The 25,563-nt window shown below is 41.9% G+C and overlaps 2 protein-coding genes across 2 annotated transcripts; both read left to right on the top strand.

Annotated features, from left to right (window-relative positions):
* Nucleotides 1–128: 128 nt before the first annotated feature.
* msmo1 (methylsterol monooxygenase 1) lies at nt 129–4,306 on the top strand. Its single transcript, XM_053416485.1, has 6 exons — nt 129–256; nt 1,546–1,839; nt 1,929–2,077; nt 2,777–2,903; nt 3,061–3,215; nt 3,844–4,306. Exons 2-6 carry the CDS (start codon nt 1,585–1,587, stop codon nt 4,031–4,033), a joined length of 876 nt encoding a protein of 291 aa, XP_053272460.1. The 5' UTR covers nt 129–256; nt 1,546–1,584; the 3' UTR covers nt 4,034–4,306.
* A 1,279-nt stretch (nt 4,307–5,585) lies between these two features.
* cpe (carboxypeptidase E) lies at nt 5,586–21,181 on the top strand. The gene is made up of 9 exons (XM_053416475.1): nt 5,586–6,025; nt 15,517–15,713; nt 15,903–16,070; nt 16,625–16,742; nt 17,121–17,303; nt 17,981–18,120; nt 18,722–18,821; nt 19,095–19,213; nt 20,019–21,181. The coding sequence occupies exons 1-9, from the start codon at nt 5,785–5,787 to the stop codon at nt 20,115–20,117; spliced, it is 1,365 nt and encodes a 454-aa protein (XP_053272450.1). The 5' UTR covers nt 5,586–5,784; the 3' UTR covers nt 20,118–21,181.
* The last annotated feature ends 4,382 nt before the right edge of the window (nt 21,182–25,563 follow it).

Raw genomic sequence — 25,563 nt, 5'->3', positions numbered from 1 at the left:
CACCTCATCTCCTTCGCTCCATGTAACAACCCGCGGAGGTTATGAAACGCGGAGCTCGCCCGCTGATTGGCTGTTGCTGGGGCGACCTGCAGTCTCACTATCATCGCTCCACACCGCGGGCCAATCACGGAGGGCGGCTCGGCCCCCGCGACGTCACTCTCCTCTCCGCTCGGCCAATCACGGCGTTGGATGTCCCTGTACAATACCCCGGGTCTTCCGCCTCTGTCTCAGGTGAACGGGACGGTTCCTCGGGAAGGTGAGACATCAACATCGTCCTCGGACACAGTTTAAACATGTAGAGTGATTTAAATATGTCTTATTCCTTATTTCACTAACGGTTAACGTGAAGGCTGAAGCTAACTTGTTGTGGAGCCGTAATGGAGGCAGGACGCTGGTGTGTAGTTGTGTGTAAAAGAGCTTCAGGTCTGAGAGGACACACGATGGGTTTTTTAATTAATAAACACTCAATTAAAGAAATGTGCACGAAGGAGTGACGCAGGGACTGTTGTTAATGATTTAAATGTTACATGGCTGAGACCCAGAGAGATTATGGGATGTTTTATCTGCGGAAGTCTTTTGTCTGGGACGAGAACAAACTGTTTTTATCACCGCGTTGCAGTGAAATGTTAAAGTAGTTACACCAAGAGACTCTTATGAGTGTTATTGTACATGCTTGTGAATGAAATGTGGTTTATTAATTGTGTATTTGATATTCTAAGCAACATTTTGTGGTAGGAAATTGAAGCAGGTTGATCTGGTTTTATATTAATGGTGAACAAATAAGAGTGTATTTACTGATGTTTGAGATGTGGTAACAAGCTCGAATGTGACACAAATAGATAAAGATGGACAGATATACTTCTGCATGAATCATTTTAGGGCAGAGCGATACAAAAATAATCATAAAAATCCACATCTGTCGATTTTTATGATTACGACACGTCTCTGTATTATTTATTTAAAATTTCAAGATATATTATTGCCTGAGGTAGATCATGTGTTATACCTCCTCACTGCGCTTGCACAATGTAAAAGCATTTTATCGATAAATATATTTTGTCAATAATTAATGGTTATTTTATCGCCTACTTCTAGATTAGCACATGTTAGAACTGTGACCTCAGAATGTTTTATATTCATCTGAATTGAAGTGGTTCCATTTTTAGATCATTTATGTATTTCAGAAGATTATTATTAAGGGACAAAATATGAAATTACTTATTTCTTTCTTCTGGTGAAGTGAATATTAATTTATGTTGATGTTTTGTTTGATGTGTTGTTATTATAATTACTTTAAATGATTTAATAAGCAAATTTGTCCATTATAATTATTTTATTTTAAGATATTTTTACCGTAATACCCTCATTTTTTACTGTTTACATATTTTAGTGTTTTAAATTGTTCTCTTATTTTAGCCCCAATATGATAAAGATATAAAGCTTGATGTAGAATGTCTTTTCTTGACATTGTTTTTGTGAGTCTTTATAGAGAAACCCACAGTTTCATTCCATGTATGTAACACTTCTTCTTTCCTTGTTTTCCAGTCTTCTCTCCAGACCTGCAGCCTCCTTCCTTTGTCCATCATGATGGCGAACGGCTCAGCAGACATCTTGAGCTCTGCCTACCTTGCAGTGGAGTATGTCGACGCGGTGTTACCCGAGAACCCCCTCCAGCCGTCCCTGGAACATGCGTGGGGCTACATGATGGACAACTACACCAAGTTCCAGATTGCCACCTGGGGGTCGCTCATCGTCCACGAGTTCATCTACTTCTTCTTCTGTCTGCCTGGTTTCATCTTCCAGTTCCTGCCCTTCATGCAGAAATACAAGATCCAGCAGGTTTGTGTGTGTTGTTTGTGGTTGTTGGAGGTCTTTTTATCTCCTCAGTGTGAGGTTGGTCTGACTTAGCTTCTCCACTGTGTCTGCAGGACAAACCAGAGACCTGGGAGAAACAGTGGAGATGTTTCAAGATGTTGCTGTTCAACCATTTCTGCATCCAGCTGCCACTGATCTGTGGGACGTACTACTTCACCGAGTTCTTCAACATCCCGTACGACTGGGCCTCCATGCCACGCTGGTCAGTGTTTATATATATATATATATATATATATAACCATATAAAGATATAGAATACTGTGTACAAAAAGAGTAAGAACAATTTAAAACATAAAAACAATAACAAATAAAAGTAAAAGACTTAATAAATTAATATAACTTGTGTTGTGAATTCCGGTCTGTGCCACAAGACAGTGATTAAATGGTCATGTCCATTTTGTAATATCAGAACTAAGAACGAATTTAGTAATATACTTGATTTGATTAGACATAAGGTTCAATATTTACTCAGCAAACTGCAGGTTTTTATCAATGAAGTTCACTGATGAATGAAGGCCAGTGAGATTTGCCCTTAAGAAGTTTAGGACAACTTTTTTCAGACAGCATTGGGAAAGTCTAGATAGTCCAACCTTTTTATAAATTTAAAACCAAAAGATGCACAGATCATTATTAAAAATAAGAAATACTATTAACATTGACCCTACACATGTTTTCCATTATGTTATGTGTTCTGTGGATGCTTCATAATGCACTAATTTATGACATATAGAACTATTTTAGTGTTTAAATCATAGTGTATTGATGCTGTGATCTCTCTCATGCTCCTGGGGCAGGATGTGAAAAACATTTTTGAACTGAACTAATCATTTTATGGTGTATGTTTGTTTTGCTGGTCAGAATATTTCAGTGAGTCTTTTTCCGTCCCTCTGTCTGTCTCCAGGCCGTACGTCCTGCTTCAGTGCTTCGGTTGCGCTGTGGTTGAAGACACCTGGCACTACTTCCTCCATCGCCTGCTGCATCACCGCAGGGTCTACAAGTACATCCACAAGGTCCACCACGAGTTCACCGTGAGTGGAATGCACAAGTGATAAGATGAATACACAGACTCACACCCCTTTTCTGGTTTAACTCTCGACCGTACAGTTAGTTATTAAACATGCTGCGGCTTCAACCAGTGAGTACAAACACATCATGGTACCTAACCGTCTCTCCTCTGTCGTCCAGGCTCCGTTCGGCATGCAGGCCGAATACGCCCATCCAGCTGAGACCCTCATCCTGGGAGCTGGTTTCTTCATCGGCATCATGCTCTTCTGCAACCACGTGTTCTTCCTCTGGGCCTGGGTGTCTTTCCGCCTGCTGGAGACCATCGACGTCCACAGGTACATTCCAAAAACAGCTTCCACTCACATGTGCACACAGTCTCTTTGAGTCTGCTGCTGTTCCTCTGTGTAGTGGTTGTGATACCAACCACTAGAGGGCCCCAGAGAACACCAGAAGTTGTTGTCATGTATCATGAGTGGACATTGATCCCCTTTATTATAATGTGGGCATTTTATAATTGTCATTATATTTAATTGTATTTTTTGATAAATAAAACACAAATGTATATTGGGGATTTAAATTTGATTGAAGAATAAATATAAACATTTTATAAAATCATACAAGACATGGGCCAAGTTCACAGATTCTGTTTGTTTAATAATATCAGATTGTTGATATTTGAGTGATGTGTCTTTTTAAAACATTATTTTGGAATTATCTATTCTTAAACCACTTGTTTTTCTGTGCTTTAATATGAATCACTGATGTATGAAATGTTATGAATGGTGCTGAATTTCATGAATATCATCAAAATTGTCATTTTAATACCAAATTACTGATTGTTTTTCAAATCTCATCTAAAAAAAACTTTTATCTTGCTGGAAAATGTCATTTTAGATTTTGTTTTTCATATTATTTTTAATTGAAAAAGTGACTCACCCTGCACTTCCCGTCTTTTTCTCTCAGCGGCTATGACATCCCCTGGAACCCTCTCCACCTCATCCCATTCTACGCCGGCACCCGTTTCCACGACTTCCACCACATGAACTTCACGGGGAACTACGCCTCCACCTTCACGTGGTGGGACAAGGTGCTGAACACCGACAACCAGTACAACAAACACCTGGTGAAACAGGGAATCAAGAAGGAGGAGTAAACCGCTCACACCTGTGTTCACACTCCTCCTGTGTGGGGAGGAGGGAGTGAGTGTCACAGTGAGCACACACACACAGATTGTGTCAGTGCACAATCAAACACACACACACACACACACACACACTAAAGGTGTACTTTAAATGAATAGTCTCTGCTGTGATTTGGATTCTGAGTCAGCCTGCCTGTTGTCTTCAGTCCACCCTCTGTGCCTCTCTGTGAAAACAGCTGTTGTTGTTGTGTGCTGCTCGCTGAATAAAAACCATCAACATCCTCATTTTTGATTTGTTGCTTTGTCGTTGAGCCCGAGCTCGCTCTGTATACCTCTGAATGCTTCAGCACTTTAAGCGCTTCCTCTGGGAGTTGGACTGAGTCACGGTGACACAGTTTTGAACTCTTTAAAGCTTCAGTTCAACAGGAACTGACTAAACTCAGCTCTGACGCCTGGGACCAGTCAGACGTGTTTCTTAAGAAAAAGATGAGAAAAAATACATACAAATTTAAAAAAAGGGGGGGGGGGGGGATTTGTCTTGATTAGCTTCCAGGATAATCAAGCCTATTTTGTTTAAGACTGTAACAATAATAAAACTCTGTTTTAATTTTTACAAAAAGAAATCTTGAGCATGTTTTGTTTTGGTGCTTCTGTCACATTACAATAAAAACATTTGAACTGCAGTGAACAGGTTGTGTTTGGTTGTGTTGAGCAGTTGTATTTGTCGCTATGTGATCAGACATGACGTCTGTTCCATCGTATTAAGGAGATATTGTTCTTCATCATCATTCAATCCTCCCCGTGAGCTTCTGTGTTGACAGTCAAAGTTCCCTGTGTCTCTGCTGCACTGTGGTCACACCCCTCCAGCCCCATCCAGCCCCATCCAGCACGCAACAGCATCAAGTGAACCAGCAGTGGTCACACCCAAACAGGAAGTGGCCTCACAATAACAGCTTATATCTCATAAGCTGGATTTATTTTGGTGCTCAGAGCTTTAAATTTAGAAAATTTAAAGACTCTACTTATAAGAAATAAACAACCAAATAAGACACAATATATGAATAGCTCGAGAGGTTTGATTCTTTTCATGATGACAGAGTTTAGTGCAGGTCGATTTTTTTCATAAAAGTGGCTGAAAAGAGCTTGAATGAACTAAAACACACAACCCAAAAAACACATTTATGTGAAAACAAGCAGAATTTTATCATATTTAAAGGTTATCATCTGTGTATCGTTTCTGAAATTTAGTCAGTTTTATTATTCCATATTGGTCTTTCCAATTATAAAGCTTCAAAACAACTAATTTGGTTTGACTTTAGAAATATGAAATAAACAGCTTGTTGCAGTTAATGTCTTAATTTGTGTGGAATGAAACACTTACATCTTTTAAAATCCAAATCTTTTATTACAACTTATTTTAACACAAACCCCATATTATTTTCTGTCTTACTATTCCATCCACACGATACACCTGGATTGAAACGTTCTCTATAAATAAAGATCTAATCGCTTGCTCAAATTTGAAAAGCCTGGCCGGATGTGCGTCCTCCTTCTCTCCGACTTCCCGGTGGAGGGTGACGGGAGCTCGGGCTCAGGTGGAGCAGCGCATCACACAGGAGGAGGAGAGAGGAGAGAGGGAGCAGAAGGAGAGATATTTATAGCCTGAAGCTGCAGCAAAGATAAGGCTTGGGACCGATCCGCAGACTCACACACACACACTCACACTCACACACTCTCAGGGCGTCGGAGAGAGAAGAGTCAAAATGAAACTGTTCCTGTCGGTTGTTTTCCTCGGGGTCGCGGCGGTGGCCCTGGTCCGCGCGGCCGGTACCGATGGTGAGATCTCCTTCGAGTACCACCGCTACGAGGAACTGCGGAAGGCGCTGGTGTCCGTGTGGCTGCAGTGTCCCACCATCACCCGCATCTACACCATCGGGGAGAGCTTCGAGGGCCGAGAGATGCTGGTGCTGGAGATGACCGACAACCCCGGGACGCACGAACCTGGTCAGTTTTTACGCACACATTAAAAAGTCCGCTCCATAATGCGGCGGTTGTGCGTGCACCCCCCCCCCCCCCCTCCCCATCCCATCCCAACTGGTTCCCCTCTCCATCACCACAAGCTGAGATAACACAAACACATCACGCACCTTTGGCGCATAGCAGCCTGGGTGGTGATGCTTTTTATTCTAAGGGTTATTATGAGAGAAACCGGAGTGGGGACGCTGGGAAGAGGAGCACAGGTGTGTCGTGCCGTGCGTAAAAAAGAAAACCCTGCTGAGCGCATGCAGGGGGCCTGCTGCATTTCTCCAGAGCAGTGCGAGATGATAGATTGTGGGGATCAGCCAGGCAAAGCCGCCATTTTGCTGGTTGATAAGAATCTCTACGTGCTTATCTCGATTCGTGATGGTGCGAAAACAGCCCGAAGGCGGTGGCCTTGTCATGGCACAGCTCAGTGGGCGCAGGGTTTCTTTTCTTAATTTGAAATTAAAGATCATTTACAGGCAGAAGCAGATGCATCCGCAGTGCTGGGCTGCAACACGAGCAGAGGGATACACACTGAGGGATGAATATTAAATGAACGTCTAGGTGTTGGTCAGTTTTATGTTTATAGATAGATGTACTTCATTTATTCCAATTTGGGACACGATTGAAATGGGGATGGGGTCTGTCCCTGTCTCCATCCCACGGACAGGACTGGACTGCAGACTGGAACGAACCCCAGGGGAGAACGAGCAGAAAATGTGAGGCCTTATAGTTTGAGGGACAGTGAATGCAAATGTGTGGGTAAACCACCACTTCTGTTTTTCTTTAGACGAAGCACCTTCTTCTTCTTCTTCTTTTTATAAATTCACACTTTATAAACACAAACAACATTTGGTTTAGAAGAGGGACGTCTTTGAAATATATTCAAAATGTCACAACAGCTGGAGACGTAAGAAAAAAGGGCGATACACATTTTTTAGAAGAGAAGCATCTGGACCCATGAAGGATGGGACCTTCACCTCTTCTCCTTTGTGTTTTATCGTTGGATTTTCTTTTGAATCTTTCCTCTCAGCCGTGTCTGCTACTCGATATCTGACATTCAATACCTCTCCCTAACCCGGTAACAGACTGTGATAAAAAACCACGGACAGGGATGAGAATAAGTCCAGAGCTTCACCGTCCAATCCCTCACGAAGCCTTATATATGTGTATTAATATATTCAAATGTCAACAAACCAGAACCAGCTCTCCAGGTTTTAAGCCCCTTCTATCATAACACCTCAAATCAATCTGAAAACCATTAAAGAATCGGAGCACGACCCAGACTCCTGTTAGTGAGAGGGACAGTGACTGGATTGACCTGCTAGACATGTAACCTTTCAGATGAAGGCGCGGGTCATTGATTCGTGTCCCAGTCGCTGCAGGAAGTGATTCACTTCATCACAGTGAACCCCGAGGCCTCAAAAAGGAGGAGGCAACTTCGCCTGTAATTACTGTAGTTCACAATGTAGTTTGTGAGATGTCAACTCTAAGTGTCGTTAAGGTGTATTTTCTTCTCTGGGTGCGTGTGTGTGGTCTCGAGCGTGCGCCACAGGTTTTGTGTGTTTCTCAGCTCAAATGGTCCCAGGCCCTGATGACCATGCGTACGCACTAAATAAGCCTGTAATAGTGTGGTGGGCGTGCGCAGGCATGAGTCACGGTAGCGATGTGAAGCGGCCTTATTACTACCAGATGAGTTTCCAGGCTGCTGCTTCACCGACAGGGGTAGCACCCCTCCTCCCTCCTCCCTCCCCGCGTCTCCCTTCATCTCTGCTGAGCAAAACATCCATGCCGCGGAGGAGGAGGAGGAGGATGAGGGGGAGGAGGAGGGGGATGAAACCGAGAAGGCAACAGAGAGAGGAGATCTGGAGAACGACAGGGCGAAGGGCGAGGGGAGGAAAGAAGAGGTGATGCTTCTAAGTGCAAGGAGTAGAAGTGATGGATGAGCGCGTGTGAGACGGGAGGAATCAAATCTGCCCCAGACATCTGGAAGCTTCCCTCTGAGGTGCCCGTCCTGACATTTGATCCGACTCGGCAAATGTGTTGAAACTCTTAAGGTGGAGCTAAAATAGCAGTTGCCGGGGCAACAGATCGGCTTAGTGCACTGAGCTGACTGGCGGCTCGTGATTGGCCGGTCGGCCGGCCGGCTCCCGAGGACCACGGGCCTTGAGCTCATGCATCTGTCAGTGAGCGGCCATCTGTCGTATACGCTGCGGCACAGGAAACGCCCGTAGCCAAGAGTGTAAACACACTGGGCACGTATTAATTCACGTTGCAGGACGACTGCTGCAAAGTAGCCGAGGGCATTTCCCTGGAATAATGCAGGAGGGAAAAATGCAGCTGCAAACTTCAAGCAGAAATAAACGAGAGAGAAAGTTAGTGACTTGCACGTGAGGAAAATGGAAGACTCAGATCCACATAGAGCTGTAAGGAGAGAAGATATTGGACTTGACACAAATGTTAGCAGAATGTAAAGAACAGGAGAAATTCCTGCTATGACAACATGGAAATGGTTTGTTGACACGTGAAGCTGTATACAGCCATCTTTAAATGAGTTAAAGTCATCAAATTTGTGTTAATATTTTATTTTATTTCGACACAACTTCCAGAGGAGACTTTGCAGCCATTTTGCCACAGATTTATCCCAAGTGAACGACAAGAGTGAGACAGACATGACCTGCTTATATGACTCGGCTTCTTATCCTCAGCGCCTTATAGGACCCATCTAGTTCCATCACTAATGACAAGTAGCAGACCTCAATAACTTCTGGGGGTCCCCTGGGAAAGGCTTGTGTCCCCTGGAAACATTTCCTTTTCTCGTTTGGTCGCCATTTGATGCACGTTTCTGTATTTGCGTGTGTTGTGACTTTTTGCAGCACGTGTCATCAATTGAAGTTGTTTTCCTAATTTCCAAGTGTGTTTTTTATTAACATGTGTTCTTAATTTGCAGTGCTCTCTCTCTGCAATCGTACAAAACACATATGAAGCTAGTTAAAACCAAACAGCAGTATGTAATTAAACTCCCCTTTCCATTTCAGATTTAAATGCATCTTACACATTATTATCACACATTATTCAATAACGTTATATTCATGCAATACATGAATGTTACTTAATTTAGCTTTTGACAACAGAAAAAGACGTGAAAACATCCTCCACCATAGGGGAACCGTTTCTCCGTGACACAAGGTGTTTCCATCTCACAGCTGAATCATATCTGAGGGTCCAGGAGCTAAAGAAAAGGGGTTTTCTCTGTGAAATGAGTTCTGGCTAAACTATTGTGACTCTCGTGCCTGGAACTATTTACAGGACTCCTTATAGGAGGAGAAACCCTACCTCTAGTAATGGGTTTGACTTTGTCTGAAGAAATCATGTCGGTATATGATTCCCTGCTCCATCCAATATGGTGCAGACTATGTCATGTGGTCATACGACTCCACACTGAACTGTTTTATCAGACGACAGAGGAAGTATGTAATCCCCAGTGAGCACGCACACAGAATCCCGGTTAAAGTGAATAGCAGCCACCGGTCATGACATTTTAAAAGACATATGGTCCATCGCATATAAAGTGGCTTTAAAATGAAACATGTTCCTAAAAGACTGAGAATAGATTGTAAACCCACTGGAGGGATAGTTTCTCCTGTGAGAATTCCATTCTGCAGGAGGAAGCAGGAGCTGAAAGACGAGGAGAAACAAAAAAGAAAGGAATGATGATTGAAAAAGCAGGGATATCTTTTTGGTAGCGTGAGGGTGATGAGAGAGATAGAGAGAGGTGGGGGAAAGAATGTAGAGGGAACGAGGGAGAGGATGAGAGAAAGGCCGAGGCATCAGCCAGAAGTAATTTATTATACATCACACACCGCATGCATCCTCCGTTAGCTTCTGCATCTCAACACGCTGGGAGACGTCTCTTCATGTCCTGTGGTGTGTTGACAGCAGAAGTCCCACCTACGTTTCATAGCCTCTTATACAATGGCTTCTGTTTTGTGCACATTGTAATTTCTTTTTCTGAAAAAGCTGAAACATGTTTATCTGATTCTCTGTCTTTTCTTTTGTCATCAGCTTCTGTAACTGCAGTGTTCACAATCAGTATAACTACATCGGCCCACAAGGCTTTGGAGAGTTTAACCAGTTTTGTTAAACGCCAACAAAAACATCCTTGTGTTGTTTTTTTATTGGGTCAAACTAAGAATTGTCCTGTTTCGTCCGCCGGGTCATGGAATGGACTCCACAGTTAAGATTAGAGCTGGAAATATCAATCTATTAATTCATTAGTCAAGTGACTGATTGCTCACAAGAGGTAATGGACACAAGGAAACATTTAAATAGATCACTGTGGCCATTTTCCACAGTGTGACGTGGCGATAAATGATTTTGCCAAATTATTTTGAGAAGAAGTAATTTGGTTGAACTTAAGTAGAAATTGGTGTATTCATGTAGGGATGCGACATTTATAGTAAAAAGCTGTTTGAGAAAATATACGTTTTTAGAGCCTTTTAAAGTAAACATTATCATAATAGGGGGTGCAGTTAAGCAGCTGATTTTAACTATTTATTCCTTTATACATTATTAGATTAATGAATGATGTTGATAATTTGCCTTTAAGAAGACGTTAAGCATTTAGAACTACTATTATGTCGTATGAATATAAAAATTGACCAGATTTGACTTCTAGGGCATTAAATCAAAGGAACCTCTCTGTCATCAGACCCACTCATTAAGGAATCATAAAAAAATATCAGTCAATGGACGTGGCAGTGAAAGATAATTCCACATACACTCTATTAAAGGTTAGATTAAAATATTGAATTACATTTGGGCTCCATATAATACACGTGTCAGCAGTTGTATGATCCCGAACATCACCTGTCGGTTTGTCCTGTTTTGTTGACGTGTGTCTTTATAATGTCAGAAGACAAAGCCGGGAGTCCTTTAGAGCCTAACACACTGGTTACACACGGAGTGAGAGTGTGTTTGCTTCCCGGAGGATTCGTCACCCTGAGCACCTGCTCCTGTCAGGGTTGCCACGACGACAGAGAGCCCTATAATATATGACGTAGCAGCTTCACTCATTACTGCGTGGTCGCCCCGGAGACCTTATTGACCCCCCGTCACACAGGGTTTGATAATTCCAGACAAAGTGGAGGATGATGCAGTGAGTTCAGCCGACGTCAGATGTGTTTTATTGACCTGTGGAGAGAAGACATCAGCTGGTGTTAAAGGGAGGAGCTTCATCGGCCTGTCAGACACACTCACACGATCTCGCACACAAAATCTCACACACACACACACACACACACACACACACACACACACACAATCTCCACTGCTCAGCAATATTAAAGATACAAAAGGTGTTGTAGGAGCCAAATTAACCTTTATGTTGACTCTTATGCTATCTTTCTTTATTAGTACGTGCATGTGTGTGTGTGTGTGTGTGTGTGTGTGTGTGTGTGTGTGTGTAAGAATGAATGAGTGACACTATGTCCGTAGATGTGTTAACCCCCACCTAGAGGACACCTGAGCTGGACCTGAGAGGCTGAAGGTGGAGCCCAAGGGGGAAAGGCCTTAGGAGCCAGCAGTCTGAGCATCTGGGCATGGCTGAGGAAGGAAACAGTTTTTTTACCGTGTGCTCTGACGTTTGCCAAGAGAACTGTGCTCTACGAAATAATCTTTAGTTTAATATCTTTTAGTCTATTTCCACCAACTTGTTATCCACCTTTCTGCAATAAACGGTCAAAGGGACCAACTGGACTCGCCTCTACTCCTGATCTTTTCTACACGCGTCAGAACCAAAATCCAGCTCAGCCTACAGTGGTAGTAAAATGGAAATTGCTGCTACAGGTGTCTACATACATTCTTCTTCCACCACGGGTGGTTTATAAAGATGGACGACATGACGGCTCCTCTAAAGTGGAGCCAAACCGACTCAATCGCCCCCTAGTGGCTGGCGACACTACAGGTCATAAACCCTGCCTCCTCGATGAAGGTGGACTGGATCTCACCAAGTTCACTTCAAGTACATTTTTCTCAAAGAGGGTTTCTGTCATTTGAGGTTGTTCTTATCACTCTGATGTTTTTTCAAGTGTCAATGTTTCCGGTAAATTTGGTTTTAATTAATTATATATTGCTTTAAAACCGGGTGAAACATCATGATTGACAGCTGAGATTGACTCACATCACAGTCGCCTTTTCGTTAAATGCATCCTCTGATCAATCCAGTGCGTGTGTGTGTGTAAACAGAATTGCTACATAAACCTGACTTAGCAAAAATTATAATTCATGACATTATTAGTTGAAATTTAAATATTGATTATGATTGAGAATGATCCTCAGTCTTCTCCACGGCTGCTCTTCTTATAAACATTTCCCCAAAACCCACCCATACACATTGTCCATACCTACATGCATTGGCCCATACACTGACTCTAATCGCTTCTATGTCTGTCAACTGTTCTACATGTATGAAACATGTTCAGCTGTGTTTCCCTGTCCCGCAAGAACATGAGCCTCAACAACACAGAAACATGTTTCTTCAGGGAGAACAAGAAGTCTCTAGATGCTGAGCATCTGGGTTACAGCTTGAATCACTGTCACTCGTTTTGGCCAAGTCCAGCTTCAATGTGTGTGTGTGTGTGTGTGTGTGTGTGTGTGTGTGTGTGTGTGTGTGTGTGTGTGTGTGTGTGTGTGTGTGTGTGTGTGTGTGTGTGTGTGTGTGTGTGTGTGTGTGTGTGTGTGTGTGTGTGTGTGTGTGTGTGTGTGTGTGTGACAGCTCTGCCAGGCCTCTGAAGCCTGTAAAATCCATTCGCTAATGTCAAGACGGAAAGTTAATTGTAGTCTTGAAATCATTGGAGGAACCAGATTTGAGCGTTTAAAAATAACCTGACTTCCAGATGTGTGTGTGTGTGCACATGTGTTTCTCACTCATGAAACCACTGGACTCTTTATGGATACATCAAAAACTCAAAAATCTTCAGAAATTGATTAAATAAAGATGCAAATTAAAAATATTGGCACATGCACACTTGTATTATCACTCTACGGGACATTAACATAACAAACTGGTTTTGATCAAGTTTAAAAATGTCAACAGCAGAATAAAATCAAAGTTGATTTCAAAACATTCTCTTGATCTACATTTCATAACTCGACGCTGTTCTGAACAAAAGAGCCCCCCCCCCGTCCCGAGAGTTGTCTGAATTGTCGTGCAGCCACAAAGCCACTAATCTCCGTGTGTAGTTAGTCAGAAGAACGGGCTCTTTGAGACTTTACACGGCTCCATATTATCACTCGTCTTCATCGTGTGCTGTTCCAGTGAACAGAGGAGAAGCCAGGCTAATTAGTATATGACACAGATGGTTTGGAGCCTCAGTCATTAAAACACAGCCCTGTGAAACATTCTGATATAAATAGATCTGAGATATATAACGTTAATTTACAAGATGAAGGAAATGGAGAGTAATTATTTCCTTTCACTGACATGGACAACAAAGGTTTGTCCACAAAACAGTGAGAGTACTTTTGTATTAAATTGTCCATTGAAGGTCCAACAGTCCCTTAAATTGATCCTCTAAATCTGACTCATAGATATCAGTCCTGTAAATATACCAGATTTTTCAAGATCCATGAATCATTCCATGACAAATCTGTGAAGTGTTGACTTTTAACGCCTCATCTAAAAAAAGGTTACAAACTTGCACCAAATATTTTATGGATTTTCCCCGAACCCACATCCTCCTTTCACCAATCAGTCGACCATCCAGCAAACAGACTGGGGAGGAAACCAGTTCCTTGGGTGGGAGAACATTAGTGATGGGAAACAACACAACCATTAGTAACAGGTCCAGACTCACCAAAAATCTACATTTTCTGTTATAAAAAGTGGCTCATGGACTGAGAGACATGAATAAGTAATAGACGAACATTAAACATTGTTCTACTCTCTGTTAATCTCTTCATCACACGCGTGTGAGTTTTTATTGGTAAATTATAAACAAAACTTAAACCTTCTGCACAATAGTAAAAGATTGGTATCATTTATGCAATGGGCTTTTCTCTTGTTTATATTAAATGAAATCCTGTTATATTATAATCATATAATACTCATTTATCTAGAAAGAATCCACATAGTTTACGCGTCTGAAAGAGCAATTTACATGTGAAAGTAGGGGTGGGGGGGGATAAAATCAAAAGATACATTTCCTATCAATCGATATCAATAATTATGATAAATGTCACTTTATTTTAGGTTTAAAGACTCAGTGAAGTTTGTGGTTTTTCTTCCTTATGAGTAGAGAATTTATATATTTTACCTCATCACTGTGCTAACTTTGTATAAGCATTATATCAATATAAGATAGATAGATAGATAGATAGATGGATTACTTTATTAATCCCGTGGGAAATTCAGATCATCCAGTAGCTTGTACACTTAAACACATCACTGACATACATAGATAAATCCCATACGGAGAACATATTTACAGATACAGGAATGGAATGCAATGATTGTGTCAGTGTCCAGTAGGAAAGTGTTCTTGTGCTGCTGGAGTGGATAGCACAATAAAATAAATAAATATATAAATATATAAGAATATGTAGTGATAAAGCTATGCATGGGGCTAGTATAGCCAGTGAAGGGATGGACATTGGGTTGGTATATAATAATGAGATGAGAGAAGTAGAGAAGGATATAGATATTCAACCTTGGGTTATATCTATTGATGGAAATTATATTGTTACAATTATTGATCATGTTTTATTGCCCAGCCCTTTGTGAAAGCATGCTTTCTGTTGGCTGTTTGTTTTGGTGAGGACCTGACAGACTTAAAGGTTGAGAGAGTGACTGATAAACTGCTCTACCAGCCAAACGCTGGATTTATAGGCTGCCACAGTCCCTGAGGATCCCTAACGTGGTCGCAGAATGTCCTGGAGTTAAACTCTCAGTGGCGAAGTCGACTCTGATCTCAGACCTGTCACTCCAACCCGAGTCGGGGACAACAGTCTGTGACAGTGTCTCCCAGTAATCCACCGTCTCTCACTCATTATTGTCCAAATGGAGTCCTGGGCCTCGGCGTTCAATTCCATTTAATCCCTCATGTGATGACTCAGTGTGTTTGTCACTGCTGAGGTGTGAAGCTCCAGTGTTATACTAATGTGTGTGTGTGTGTGTGTGTGTGTGTCTCCAGGGTAACATCCATTACAAATCAGATAGCGTTATCAGTGACGTTCTCATTTTTATGACTACTGATGAAAACCACCTTGTGTTACAAAGGGTATGACATCACAGGGATGTTTCTCCTCAGGATTACATGTGTTCGCTTCAACATCATCAATCTCATTTAAATTCTCTTCAGCACATCTCACTCCCACGAACCGCTGCACAGACAAAGGTTGAATACACAACGTTGAATTACGGCTGATTGTGTGACGCGGTAACACAGCGAGTGTCTCCTTGTGTCTCCCTGCAGGCGAGCCCGAGTTCAAGTACATCGCCAACATGCACGGCAACGAGGCGGTGGGCCGGGAGCTGCTCATCTACCTGGCCCAGTACCTGTGCAACCAGTACCAGCAGGGCAACGAGACCATCATCGACCTGGTCCACAACACCCGAATCCACCTCATGCCCTCCATGAACCCTGACGGCTTCGAGAAGGCCGCGTCACAGGTGATGACACAGCACGACACGGTGAATACAGACAAACAGGATCCGATTTAGATTATAAGAATACAAACAAATGACTAAAACAGGGAGTGATTGCAGCTCCCGGCTTTAAATTACACGTACCCTGCGTTTAGGAATAGTAATTATTCAAATCCGGCCCGATCTGACCGTCCTCTTCTGTTTCCTGCTCAGCCCGGAGAGATCAAGGACTGGTTCGTGGGCCGCAGCAACGCCCAGGGCGTGGATCTGAACCGGAACTTCCCCGATCTGGACCGCATCATTTACGTCAACGAGAGGGAGGGCGGAGCCAACAACCACCTGCTGCAGAACATGAAGAAGGCCGTGGACGAAAACACCAAGGTACAAAAAATCTGAATAATAATGATATCAAGGGATTTTTAAGTGAACATTTTTTTAATTCCGAAACCCCTATTTAAAGATAATCTAATATTAAGCTCATACAGTTTTTCTATAAATTTAACTTAAATTGCATAGATTAAATAGACCAAAAACACCATAATGTAGTATAATAATAATGATAATAATACTAATTATAGTTTTATTGATAATAATAGAGACGAGCCTCAGACATATCCCACACAACAACTGTTTAAATGACTTAATAAAAAGGCTGATATTTATTCTTTTTGTCTATGAATCCCATTAATCAGTTATTGTAGGTCTGATATAAATCTTGATAAGTGAAGGAACATGTCAATCATTACATATGTGGAGCTCATTAACGTGTTACATTAGTTCCTGGTAACTATCGATCAATAATATTTAAAAAATCACCATTATTAGCATTTTCTGCTGTTTGTAAGTTATAGTTGTAGATGCAGGAATACCTTTGACTTTCTTTCATGTGTGTTTTTATTATTTTCATATTCATAATGGATGTGTTGTGTTTGCAGCTGGCTCCAGAGTCCAAGGCAGTGATCCACTGGATCATGGATATTCCTTTTGTCCTGTCGGCTAACCTGCACGGAGGAGACGTGGTGGCCAACTACCCATACGATGAGACCCGCACTGGTACATGAACACACACACACACACACACACACACACACACACACACCTTGTTTCTGTGTTTGGTTTGTTCAGTCGTGTAGAAACTGTTCCTTTCCGCTTTATGAGAATGTTTCCACTGTTTTATTGAGAGAGAACAATGACCTATAACCGAACCGATAAACAATTTATCAGTTTTTCTTCAGAATGTCGCAACTCTAATTCAAATCAGATGGATTGTTTTCCCCCCTGCCGCTGTTTCCTGGGCATCATTACTCAAAGTAAATAAAACATGTGTTTGCGTAAGCACAGGTTTAATATGCAGCAGCTGCAGGTGTTCAGTTAATACTTTATCACTGTCTGAACACGCTTTGTTCCCCTCCTCCTGGTTTGTGGTTTCAGGATCCACTCACGAGTACAGCGCCAGTCCAGATGATGTGATGTTCAAGTCTCTAGCCAGAGCCTACTCCATTTACAACCCGGTGATGTCCGACCAGCACCGAGCCCCGTGCCGCAAGACCGACGACGACACCAGCTTCAAAGAGGGCATCACTAATGGAGGGGCCTGGTACAGTGTGCCAGGAGGTGAGGAGCAAAAATCCTTCCTGATCAAACCCGTTTATAACTCTACACTGCTTACCTGACTTTTATGGAGTGTTTTTTAATTTTATGGGTTTTAATTTACTTCTCTTGATTATTTATCTTATTCTTTTTGGCCTTATTGTCAATTTAGTGTCAATTATATATCTCTTACTACCTTAAATTTATTGTATGTTGTCTTCTCAATTATTGAATGCTTTGGTTTCAATTAGTGTCTAAATCTAAATGGTTTTTTTTTCACCTGTAAAGCACTTTGAATTGCATTTTAATAGTTTCAAAGCTGCTATATGAGTTAAACAAATGCTATATAAATACGCAATAACATAAAAAGAAGTAAAAACTAGAATGGTCCTCAGTAGAGGCTGCACCAACTATCAAGCACTCAGATATCAGTGTCCTCTAAGGGCCTGATTTTCTTCATCATGGTCCATGAATTATTTACTGGGAATTTGGTGAGAATGTTGAAAAACACCCTATTTTGCAATGTTAAAGGAAAATAAATCCCGGATCCACATCCTGATCTGCATCAACATTCAATGGGTTCTTCTGTAATATGATGTTTTTTATATATCATTCTGTCATCCCTTCAACACCAGTGTTCCTCATGATGATGATGATGTCATTAAATTAATTCTCCTCCTCCATCTTGTGCCCCATCACAGGAATGCAGGATTTCAACTACCTCAGCAGCAACTGCTTCGAGATCACTCTGGAGCTCAGCTGTGACAAGTTCCCCAGCGAGGACTCGCTGAAGCTTTACTGGGAGCAGAACCGCAACTCGCTGGTAAACTACATCGAGCAGGTAGGCGGCAAACCGGCTCTATAAATAGACTCCAACGTTGTCATCTGTTTTTCTAAAGGTGTGTTTGATGCAGTTGACCCCAAAAAAACTAAAAAAAACTTAGTACTCCATCTTTCGTGAAGAAAAGGCTAATGCTCAACAGAAATGGGAAAAGGCAAGTACTGAAATAACCTGCTTTAAAAGAATTGGCGTAGTTATTTCTCCTATTCATTTTTTATTTTTGCATAATGACACGATAAAGAGTAAATTAAATTTAAAAAAAACTATCTCCACTCTCTCAAGCACCTTTGACGTAGAGAAAGTATACAGCATTGAATTAAAAACTCGCCACAGTGATGTATTATTCCTGTTTATACTATTCCCAGCCCTTGCTGCCTCTCACACTCAGTCATTTACCAGCTCACGTCAAGCTAGTCTGTGACAATCCACAATGTGAACAGCACAAGAGTTTTGATAAGAAAACAGTGAATGGAGTAGGTCAAAGGATCCAAACATTGTCAAAAGGGAACTGAACCATTTTAAAACCACAGACAGAATTTAATTTCCTAGTAAAATTTTCTTTTTGTGTGCCTGTGTGTGTAACGTGTGTCTTTGTGTGTAGGTTCACCGTGGTGTCAAGGGCTTCGTGCGTGACCACCAGGGTAACCCCATCTCCAATGCCACCATCTCTGTGGAGGGGATCGACCACGACCTCACAACAGGTATCAGCATTGAATGCAAATTTCGATGTAACACACACCGACACACACAAACTCTAAGGACAAGAGGCCTGGAGTGTAAGCCGTTGCAATACTGCCACCATCTGGATATAGTGCACTATTTCTCCTTTTCTATTGTCACTTCTACCTGCTCCAGAGTGATAGAAATACGTGCTCAGTGCTGTGAATGTGATTATTTATTGACCTGAGCATCAGCTGCCTGCTCCGGTTGTTATATTAAGTACATGTACTAATAAGAGGATCTGTATTCTGTAGCCAAAGATGGAGATTATTGGCGTCTGCTGGCTCCAGGAAACTTCAAAGTGGCCGCCTCTGCTCCAGGATACCTGACTGTCATCAAGAAGGTGGCTGTTGCCTACAGCCCTGCAACCAGGGTAAGGCTCACTGACAGAATGTGGCCAAAGGGCAACGCGTTGTGTGTTGGTCATCGAGATGAGACGTCTCCGACAGGAAGGACCTGCATGCTGTCTCTGAACGATGCTCTCACTTTGTACATGGGTCTAACTTGTGCAGAAATGGGATAGAAAGGCCCCTGTTCTTAACAATATGCAGTAAAGCATCCCACTATGATCTGATTATGTATTTGCATGGGAATCATGATATCTTTATTTATATTCAGAAGTGTAATTTTTACCAACTGAGTGAAATGTGAGTTTAATTTCAATAATTGCAACAGTAACCTACTGTAATTAGTGTTTTATATGAAAAAAAGATTTTTGAAGAGAAACTTTATACTTCCTGGACATTTCCACTATATTTCCCATGGCAACAAACATGTAGTATGTGTACTATAAATGCCACATTTTTGCTATTAATGCAGTGCACCAAGGGATTTGAGGGGCTATTTCTTTACTTATACATTTATTTATTTAAAAAATGTATTTATAATTTGTTGATCTACTTATTTCTGTATTTGTACATCTATTCATCCATTCATTTGTTTGTTTGTTCGTATATTTATCTATACATTTCTTAATTAAATTTTATTATTTTTATTTATTTACTTATACGTGTATTTATTTCTGTATTTGTTTATATATTTTTAGATTTAGTTATTTATGTATTTATACATTTATTCATCCATTTATTCATTTCTACACTTCTACATGTATTTATTTCATGTGTGTGGATACAGCCCACTGAGACCACAGTATAATGTTTCGACTGCTTGTGTTTCAGGTGGACTTTGAGCTGGAGTCTCTGATGGAGAGGAAGGAGGAGGAGCGGGAGGAGCTGATGGACTGGTGGAAGATGATGTCAGAGACACTGAACTTCTGAAGCTCTCGTCTGCTTCGCGATTGGACCGTTCACACGTCGATGTAATATATTCAACGTCCTGTGTAACCGTCCACTTCGAGAAGAAGAAAAAAAGAATATATTGTCTCTTATTTGTTTTGTTCTCTCTTTCAATCATCATTTTAATTGATTATGTTGTTTATTAATGTGTTAACGGATTGCCTCACACTCCTGTAGATTGTTCGGATATCCTGCACAGACACACAGGAGGAGAATTTGCAGGCAGTGTGACAGCAATGGGATTGGTGTGGATTTCTGTGGTGTTTCGTTCATTATCGTACATGTGATTGAAAACCATAGCACCCATCTATATAACCAGTGAGTGGCTGAGTAATAATGTGTTAAAGAGCCGTTCACATCTTTACCACGTGGCTCTGTTCATGAGAAATAATCACATTTCCTGTTTTAAATGTCTCTGTTTCTCCAGGCTTTAGTGAAAAAAAAACACACAAAAACAATGCACGCTTCCACTTCCACTGTAACACACACGCTGACAAATACTCTTTCTGTGTAACATATCAAAAACGTACAACTATGGTTTTGAGATAATCAGGGACATTAAAAACACTGTAAAACCACTGTAAACATTATACTATAAACTACACAGGCAAGCTCATCCCCCTGTATGTTATTGATGTTGACAATTTTTTTTAACTGACTACAGCACAGCATTGATTTTAGCACAAGGTGAATGGTTATAATATACATCTATATACTGTACTATGAAGTAGGCAAGTAGCAAGAACTGTCTGGTTTTTGTACCAAATCAATCAAAGAAAAACGAGTCCATGAAACGAATGAATCGGTCCGCCTCAGTTTCCCTTTGTATGTGCACCACACAGGGAATAATAAGGACGTGTGGCAGAAGGTGTTTTTCAAGGATAAATTGACACTATAATCTTCTGGGTGAACACAGTGCGGACACAGTTCACCCGGTCTGAGACCATGGGAAGAATTTATTGAATGTAAAGCTACAGTAACTGATAAAGAACTGTAAAGAATGAACGGATCAATAAAACGCCCCCCCCCCCCTCTTTGTGTTGTCAGCCCGTGTCATCGCCTTTTCTTACCTGAGCGCGGGTACAACCCCCAAACAGAAACAACGAAGTAGCCTTGGATAGAATGAGTCAATTATCTGCACATGGAATAAACCAAAATCAAATCCGTATTTCATGGTTTTTTTGCCTTTATTACAGTAACAATTCACATGGAAGCAGTGACATGTGCAAGTGTCCATCCATGTGGACAACTTGCTGTGGACAAAGTATGCACACAACTTTATCACAAAATAAAACATTCACGAACTTACATCGATGAGCAATACAAAACACACCTTGTCGTTCTCTGCCTTCACAGCCTCTGTCTTCACTTTAGGTGAAAACACACTTTTTTACATGTACACAACAGGTGATAGGTCGACATTTCGACTGATCCTGGGTTTGCTCTTCACAACAGACCCTTCACCATCTTTCCCCGCTGGGGCACGAGAGGGAGCAGTGATGGTAAGTAAGGGTCTGGGAGGACAGACCTTTACCTTCACAGCCTCTGTCTTCACAGCCTCTGTCCTCACTTTAGGCTTTATATTCTGATCCTTCCATTTCCTGGTTCTATCAGAACGGGATTTGGATACCATCTTGTTTCCATCGGTTTATCCCTGAGAGGAGTAGCACCATCTCTGTCTACTGAATGGTGTGATGGCTCAGGTTCCTCCCTGTCACCGCTGCCGCGACCTCTGTGATGTAGTGAGGGATGTTGGTTGTCGTAGTCTTTGCAGTATTTGTTGTACAAGTCGGTGTACTCCTTTTCCCATTGTCGATACTTTTCTCTCTCCCAGCGATCATGGCCTCCAGGCCTTGGTCCCTTTAGTTCATACGGTGGACGTCCCCGAGGAGGTGGCTTCCGTCCACCAGGGCTGCGGTTCCGGAAGCCACCAGGGGAGCGAGACCGGGACCTGAAGGGTGCTGGTCCTTCTGCTCCCTCCCAGGGTCCGGCCCGGAAGGGAGGAGGAAACAACAAGAGTGAGTCGGACTTTGACCGTGAACGCCCGTAACTGCGTCCAGTGTGCCTGGAATAAGGGGAGCGTGGATAAGACCGCTCATGGGAGCGTGAACGGGAGCGGGATCGACTCGGGGAATAAGAGTAAGACCTGGATCCAGATCTTGCACCAGATCGAGTGTACTGAGAGCGGCCGAATGGCTGCGACCTGGGAAAGGAAAGAATCGGGAAGAAAATCATCAGTAAATTCATCCAGTTTGGATGTAGTTCTGTGAATACAAAGACAAGAACAGTCAAACTTTCAAAATGACATAATCATACTGAATTCATCATAATCCCGCCAAGTGATGTTAATGTGTGTCAATCCCAAAATTATTAGCTAGTGTAGCTGTAGGACGACTCAAAACAAAAAGAAACTACTCACTTGTCCTGTCGGTGCATTTGTCTATAGAATTCTTCCTTAGAGAGGCGGGGCTGAGAGAGGGGGGGTCCAAGGTGGGGTAGAGTGGGCTGGACACCAGGGGGGATCAAGGGAGGGTTGAGCCCTGGTGGTCCAGGGGCATTAATTGGCTGGGGCGGGTCACCGATTGGAGGAGGAGGTAGAGGGCCAGAGGGGAAGGGAGGAAGGTTCAGATGTGCTGGGGGCCGGTAACGGATTGGAAGAACAGGTATAAAGGGAAAGGGGGAGGGGGAGGGAGGAGAGTCTGGTGGGGGCGGATATGCAGACACGTACACCGGAGGAGGAGGAGTTGGAGCTACGTGGACGGGGGACTGATTTTCTTTGCCTGTGCAGTACCTGGTTCAAGGGAGAGAAACATTCATTGACAGGCCGAAATATTAGAATACAAACATTTAATCGTTCCATAGACGGGGTCTCACCAATCCCAGTGTCTGCGTCTTCGTCGGTGAGGGCGACGGTGCCGTGACTGGTGAGCAGGAGGAGAGGGTGATCTATCCTCATCTGAGTCAGAATCATGTCTGCAAAAACACACAGGACAAAAAGAAACCATCAGTTACCAACATTGTGACCGATGACAGGATCAATTTAACAAGTATAACTATAGAAATCTAATATAAACAAACCACTGACTTAAAATCATCAGGGACTCTACTGATTCACCATAAAACCAGTAATAACTTTAAACTTACATAATGATCACGGAGGAGGGTCTCGGGATGTGAGAAGAATCCGTCTGCAGGAGAATCAGAGTACAGATAATACAGGTGTTAACACAACATCTAGGCGATACACAGCGGAAGATAAGAGCCCAGATAGTTCCCCACCACATCTGTGTCCCTCACGCCATTTAAGTCTTCCAACCAAAATCAAGGTGTTTGTCGAGTATTCAAAGTACAGGAGATAATGCTTAAGAATATTAGAGTGAGAATTTAAACCACTGACTGTCCACAAACCTAGACATGGATTACTGAGCCAAAGACCACTCAGCTCTCTACTGACGGCTTTGTGTTACAATCCAGAAAAGGTTAACAGACACATCTAGAGCTGGGTCTTTTTAGAGTTGCTTTCATTAAAACAAAGCTTAATTGAATTTTAAAGATCATTTAAACAACTACTGTTTAATTATACATTTATGCTGAAGTCAAATCCCTTTAAAATAATTTACAGCTAGTATACAAAAGGCAATTTTAGCACAATAAGTTGCAAGATGAGAGGTGAGAGGAGGAGGAAGACAGAGTGTTGTTTTTACATACCTGTGGAGGTGATCTTTTCTCATCTGTGTCAGAGTCATCTCTGCAAAAACACACAGGACACAAAAGAAACCATCAGTTACCAACATTGTGACCGACGACAGGATCAATTAAACAGGTATAACTAGGAAATCTAATATAAACAAACCAGTGACTTAAATCATCAGGGACTCTACTGATTCACCATAAAACCAGTAGTAACTTAAAACGTACATAATGATCACGGAGGAGAGTCTCGGGATTTGGGTTTTATCATCGGTATATTCGGCGGGTTGGGCAGGTAACATAGAGGGAGAAGAATCCATCTGCAGGAGAATCAGAGTACAGATAATACAGGTGTTAACAGAACATCTAGGCGATACACAGCGGAAGATAAGAGCCCAGATAGTTCCCCACCACATCTGTGTCCAGTCCCTCACGCCATTTAAGTCTTCGCACCAAAATCAAGGTGTTTGTCGAGTATTCAAAGTACAGGAGATAATGCTTAAGAATATTAGAGTGAGAATTTAAACCACTGACTGTCCACAAACCTAGACATGGATTACTGAGCCAAAGACCACTCAGCTCTCTACTGACGGCTTTGTGTTACAATCCAGAAAAGGTTAACAGACACATCTAGAGCTGGGTCTTTTTAGAGTTGCTTTCATTAAAACAAAGCTTAATTGAATTTTAAAGATCATTTAAACAACTACTGTTTAATTATACATTTATGCTGAAGTCAAATCCCTTTAAAATAACTTACAGCTAGTATACAAAAGGCAATTTTAGCACAATAAGTTGCAAGATGAGAGGTGAGAGGAGGAGGAAGACAGAGTGTTGTTTTTACATACCTGTGGAGGTGATCTTTCCTCATCTGTGTCAGAGTCATCTCTGCAAAAACACACAGGACAAAAAAGAAACCATCAGTTACCAACATTGTGACCGACGACAGGATCAATTAAACAGGTATATCTAGGAAATCTAATATAAACAAACCAGTGACTTAAATCATCAGGGATATCACTGATTCACCATAAAACCAGTAATAACTTAAAACGTACATAATGATAACGGAGGAGAGTCTCGGGATTTGGGTTTTATCATCGGTATATTCGGCGGGTTGGGCAGGTAACATAGAGGGAGAAGAATCCATCTGCAGGAGAATCAGAGTACAGATAATACAGGTGTTAACACAACATCTAGGCGATACACAGCGGAAGATAAGAGCCCAGATAGTTCCCCACCACATCTGTGTCCCTCACGCCATTTAAGTCTTCCCACCAAAATCAAGGTGTTTGTCGAGTATTCAAAGTACAGGAGATAATGCTTAAGTATATTAGAGTGAGAATTTAAACCACTGACTGTCCACAAACCTAGACATGGATTACTGACCCAAAGACCACTCAGCTCTCTACTGACGGCTTTGTGTTACAATCCAGAAAAGGTTAACAGACACATCTAGAGCTGGGTCTTTTTAGAGTTGCTTTCATTAAAACAAAGCTTAATTGAATTTTAAAGATCATTTAAACAACTACTGTTTAATTATACATTTATGCTGAAGTCAAATCCCTTTAAAATAATTTACAGCTAGTATACAAAAGGCAATTTTAGCACAATAAGTTGCAAGATGAGAGGTGAGAGGAGGAGGAAGACAGAGTGTTGTTTTTACATACCTGTGGAGGTGATCTTTTCTCATCTGTGTCAGAGTCATCTCTGCAAAAACACACAGGACACAAAAGAAACC

Source organism: Pleuronectes platessa, chromosome 3 (genome assembly GCF_947347685.1).
Source record: "Pleuronectes platessa chromosome 3, fPlePla1.1, whole genome shotgun sequence".
In the NCBI taxonomy this organism is placed as follows: Eukaryota; Metazoa; Chordata; class Actinopteri; order Pleuronectiformes; family Pleuronectidae; genus Pleuronectes; species Pleuronectes platessa.
This window is presented reverse-complemented; position numbering and strand designations above follow the sequence as displayed.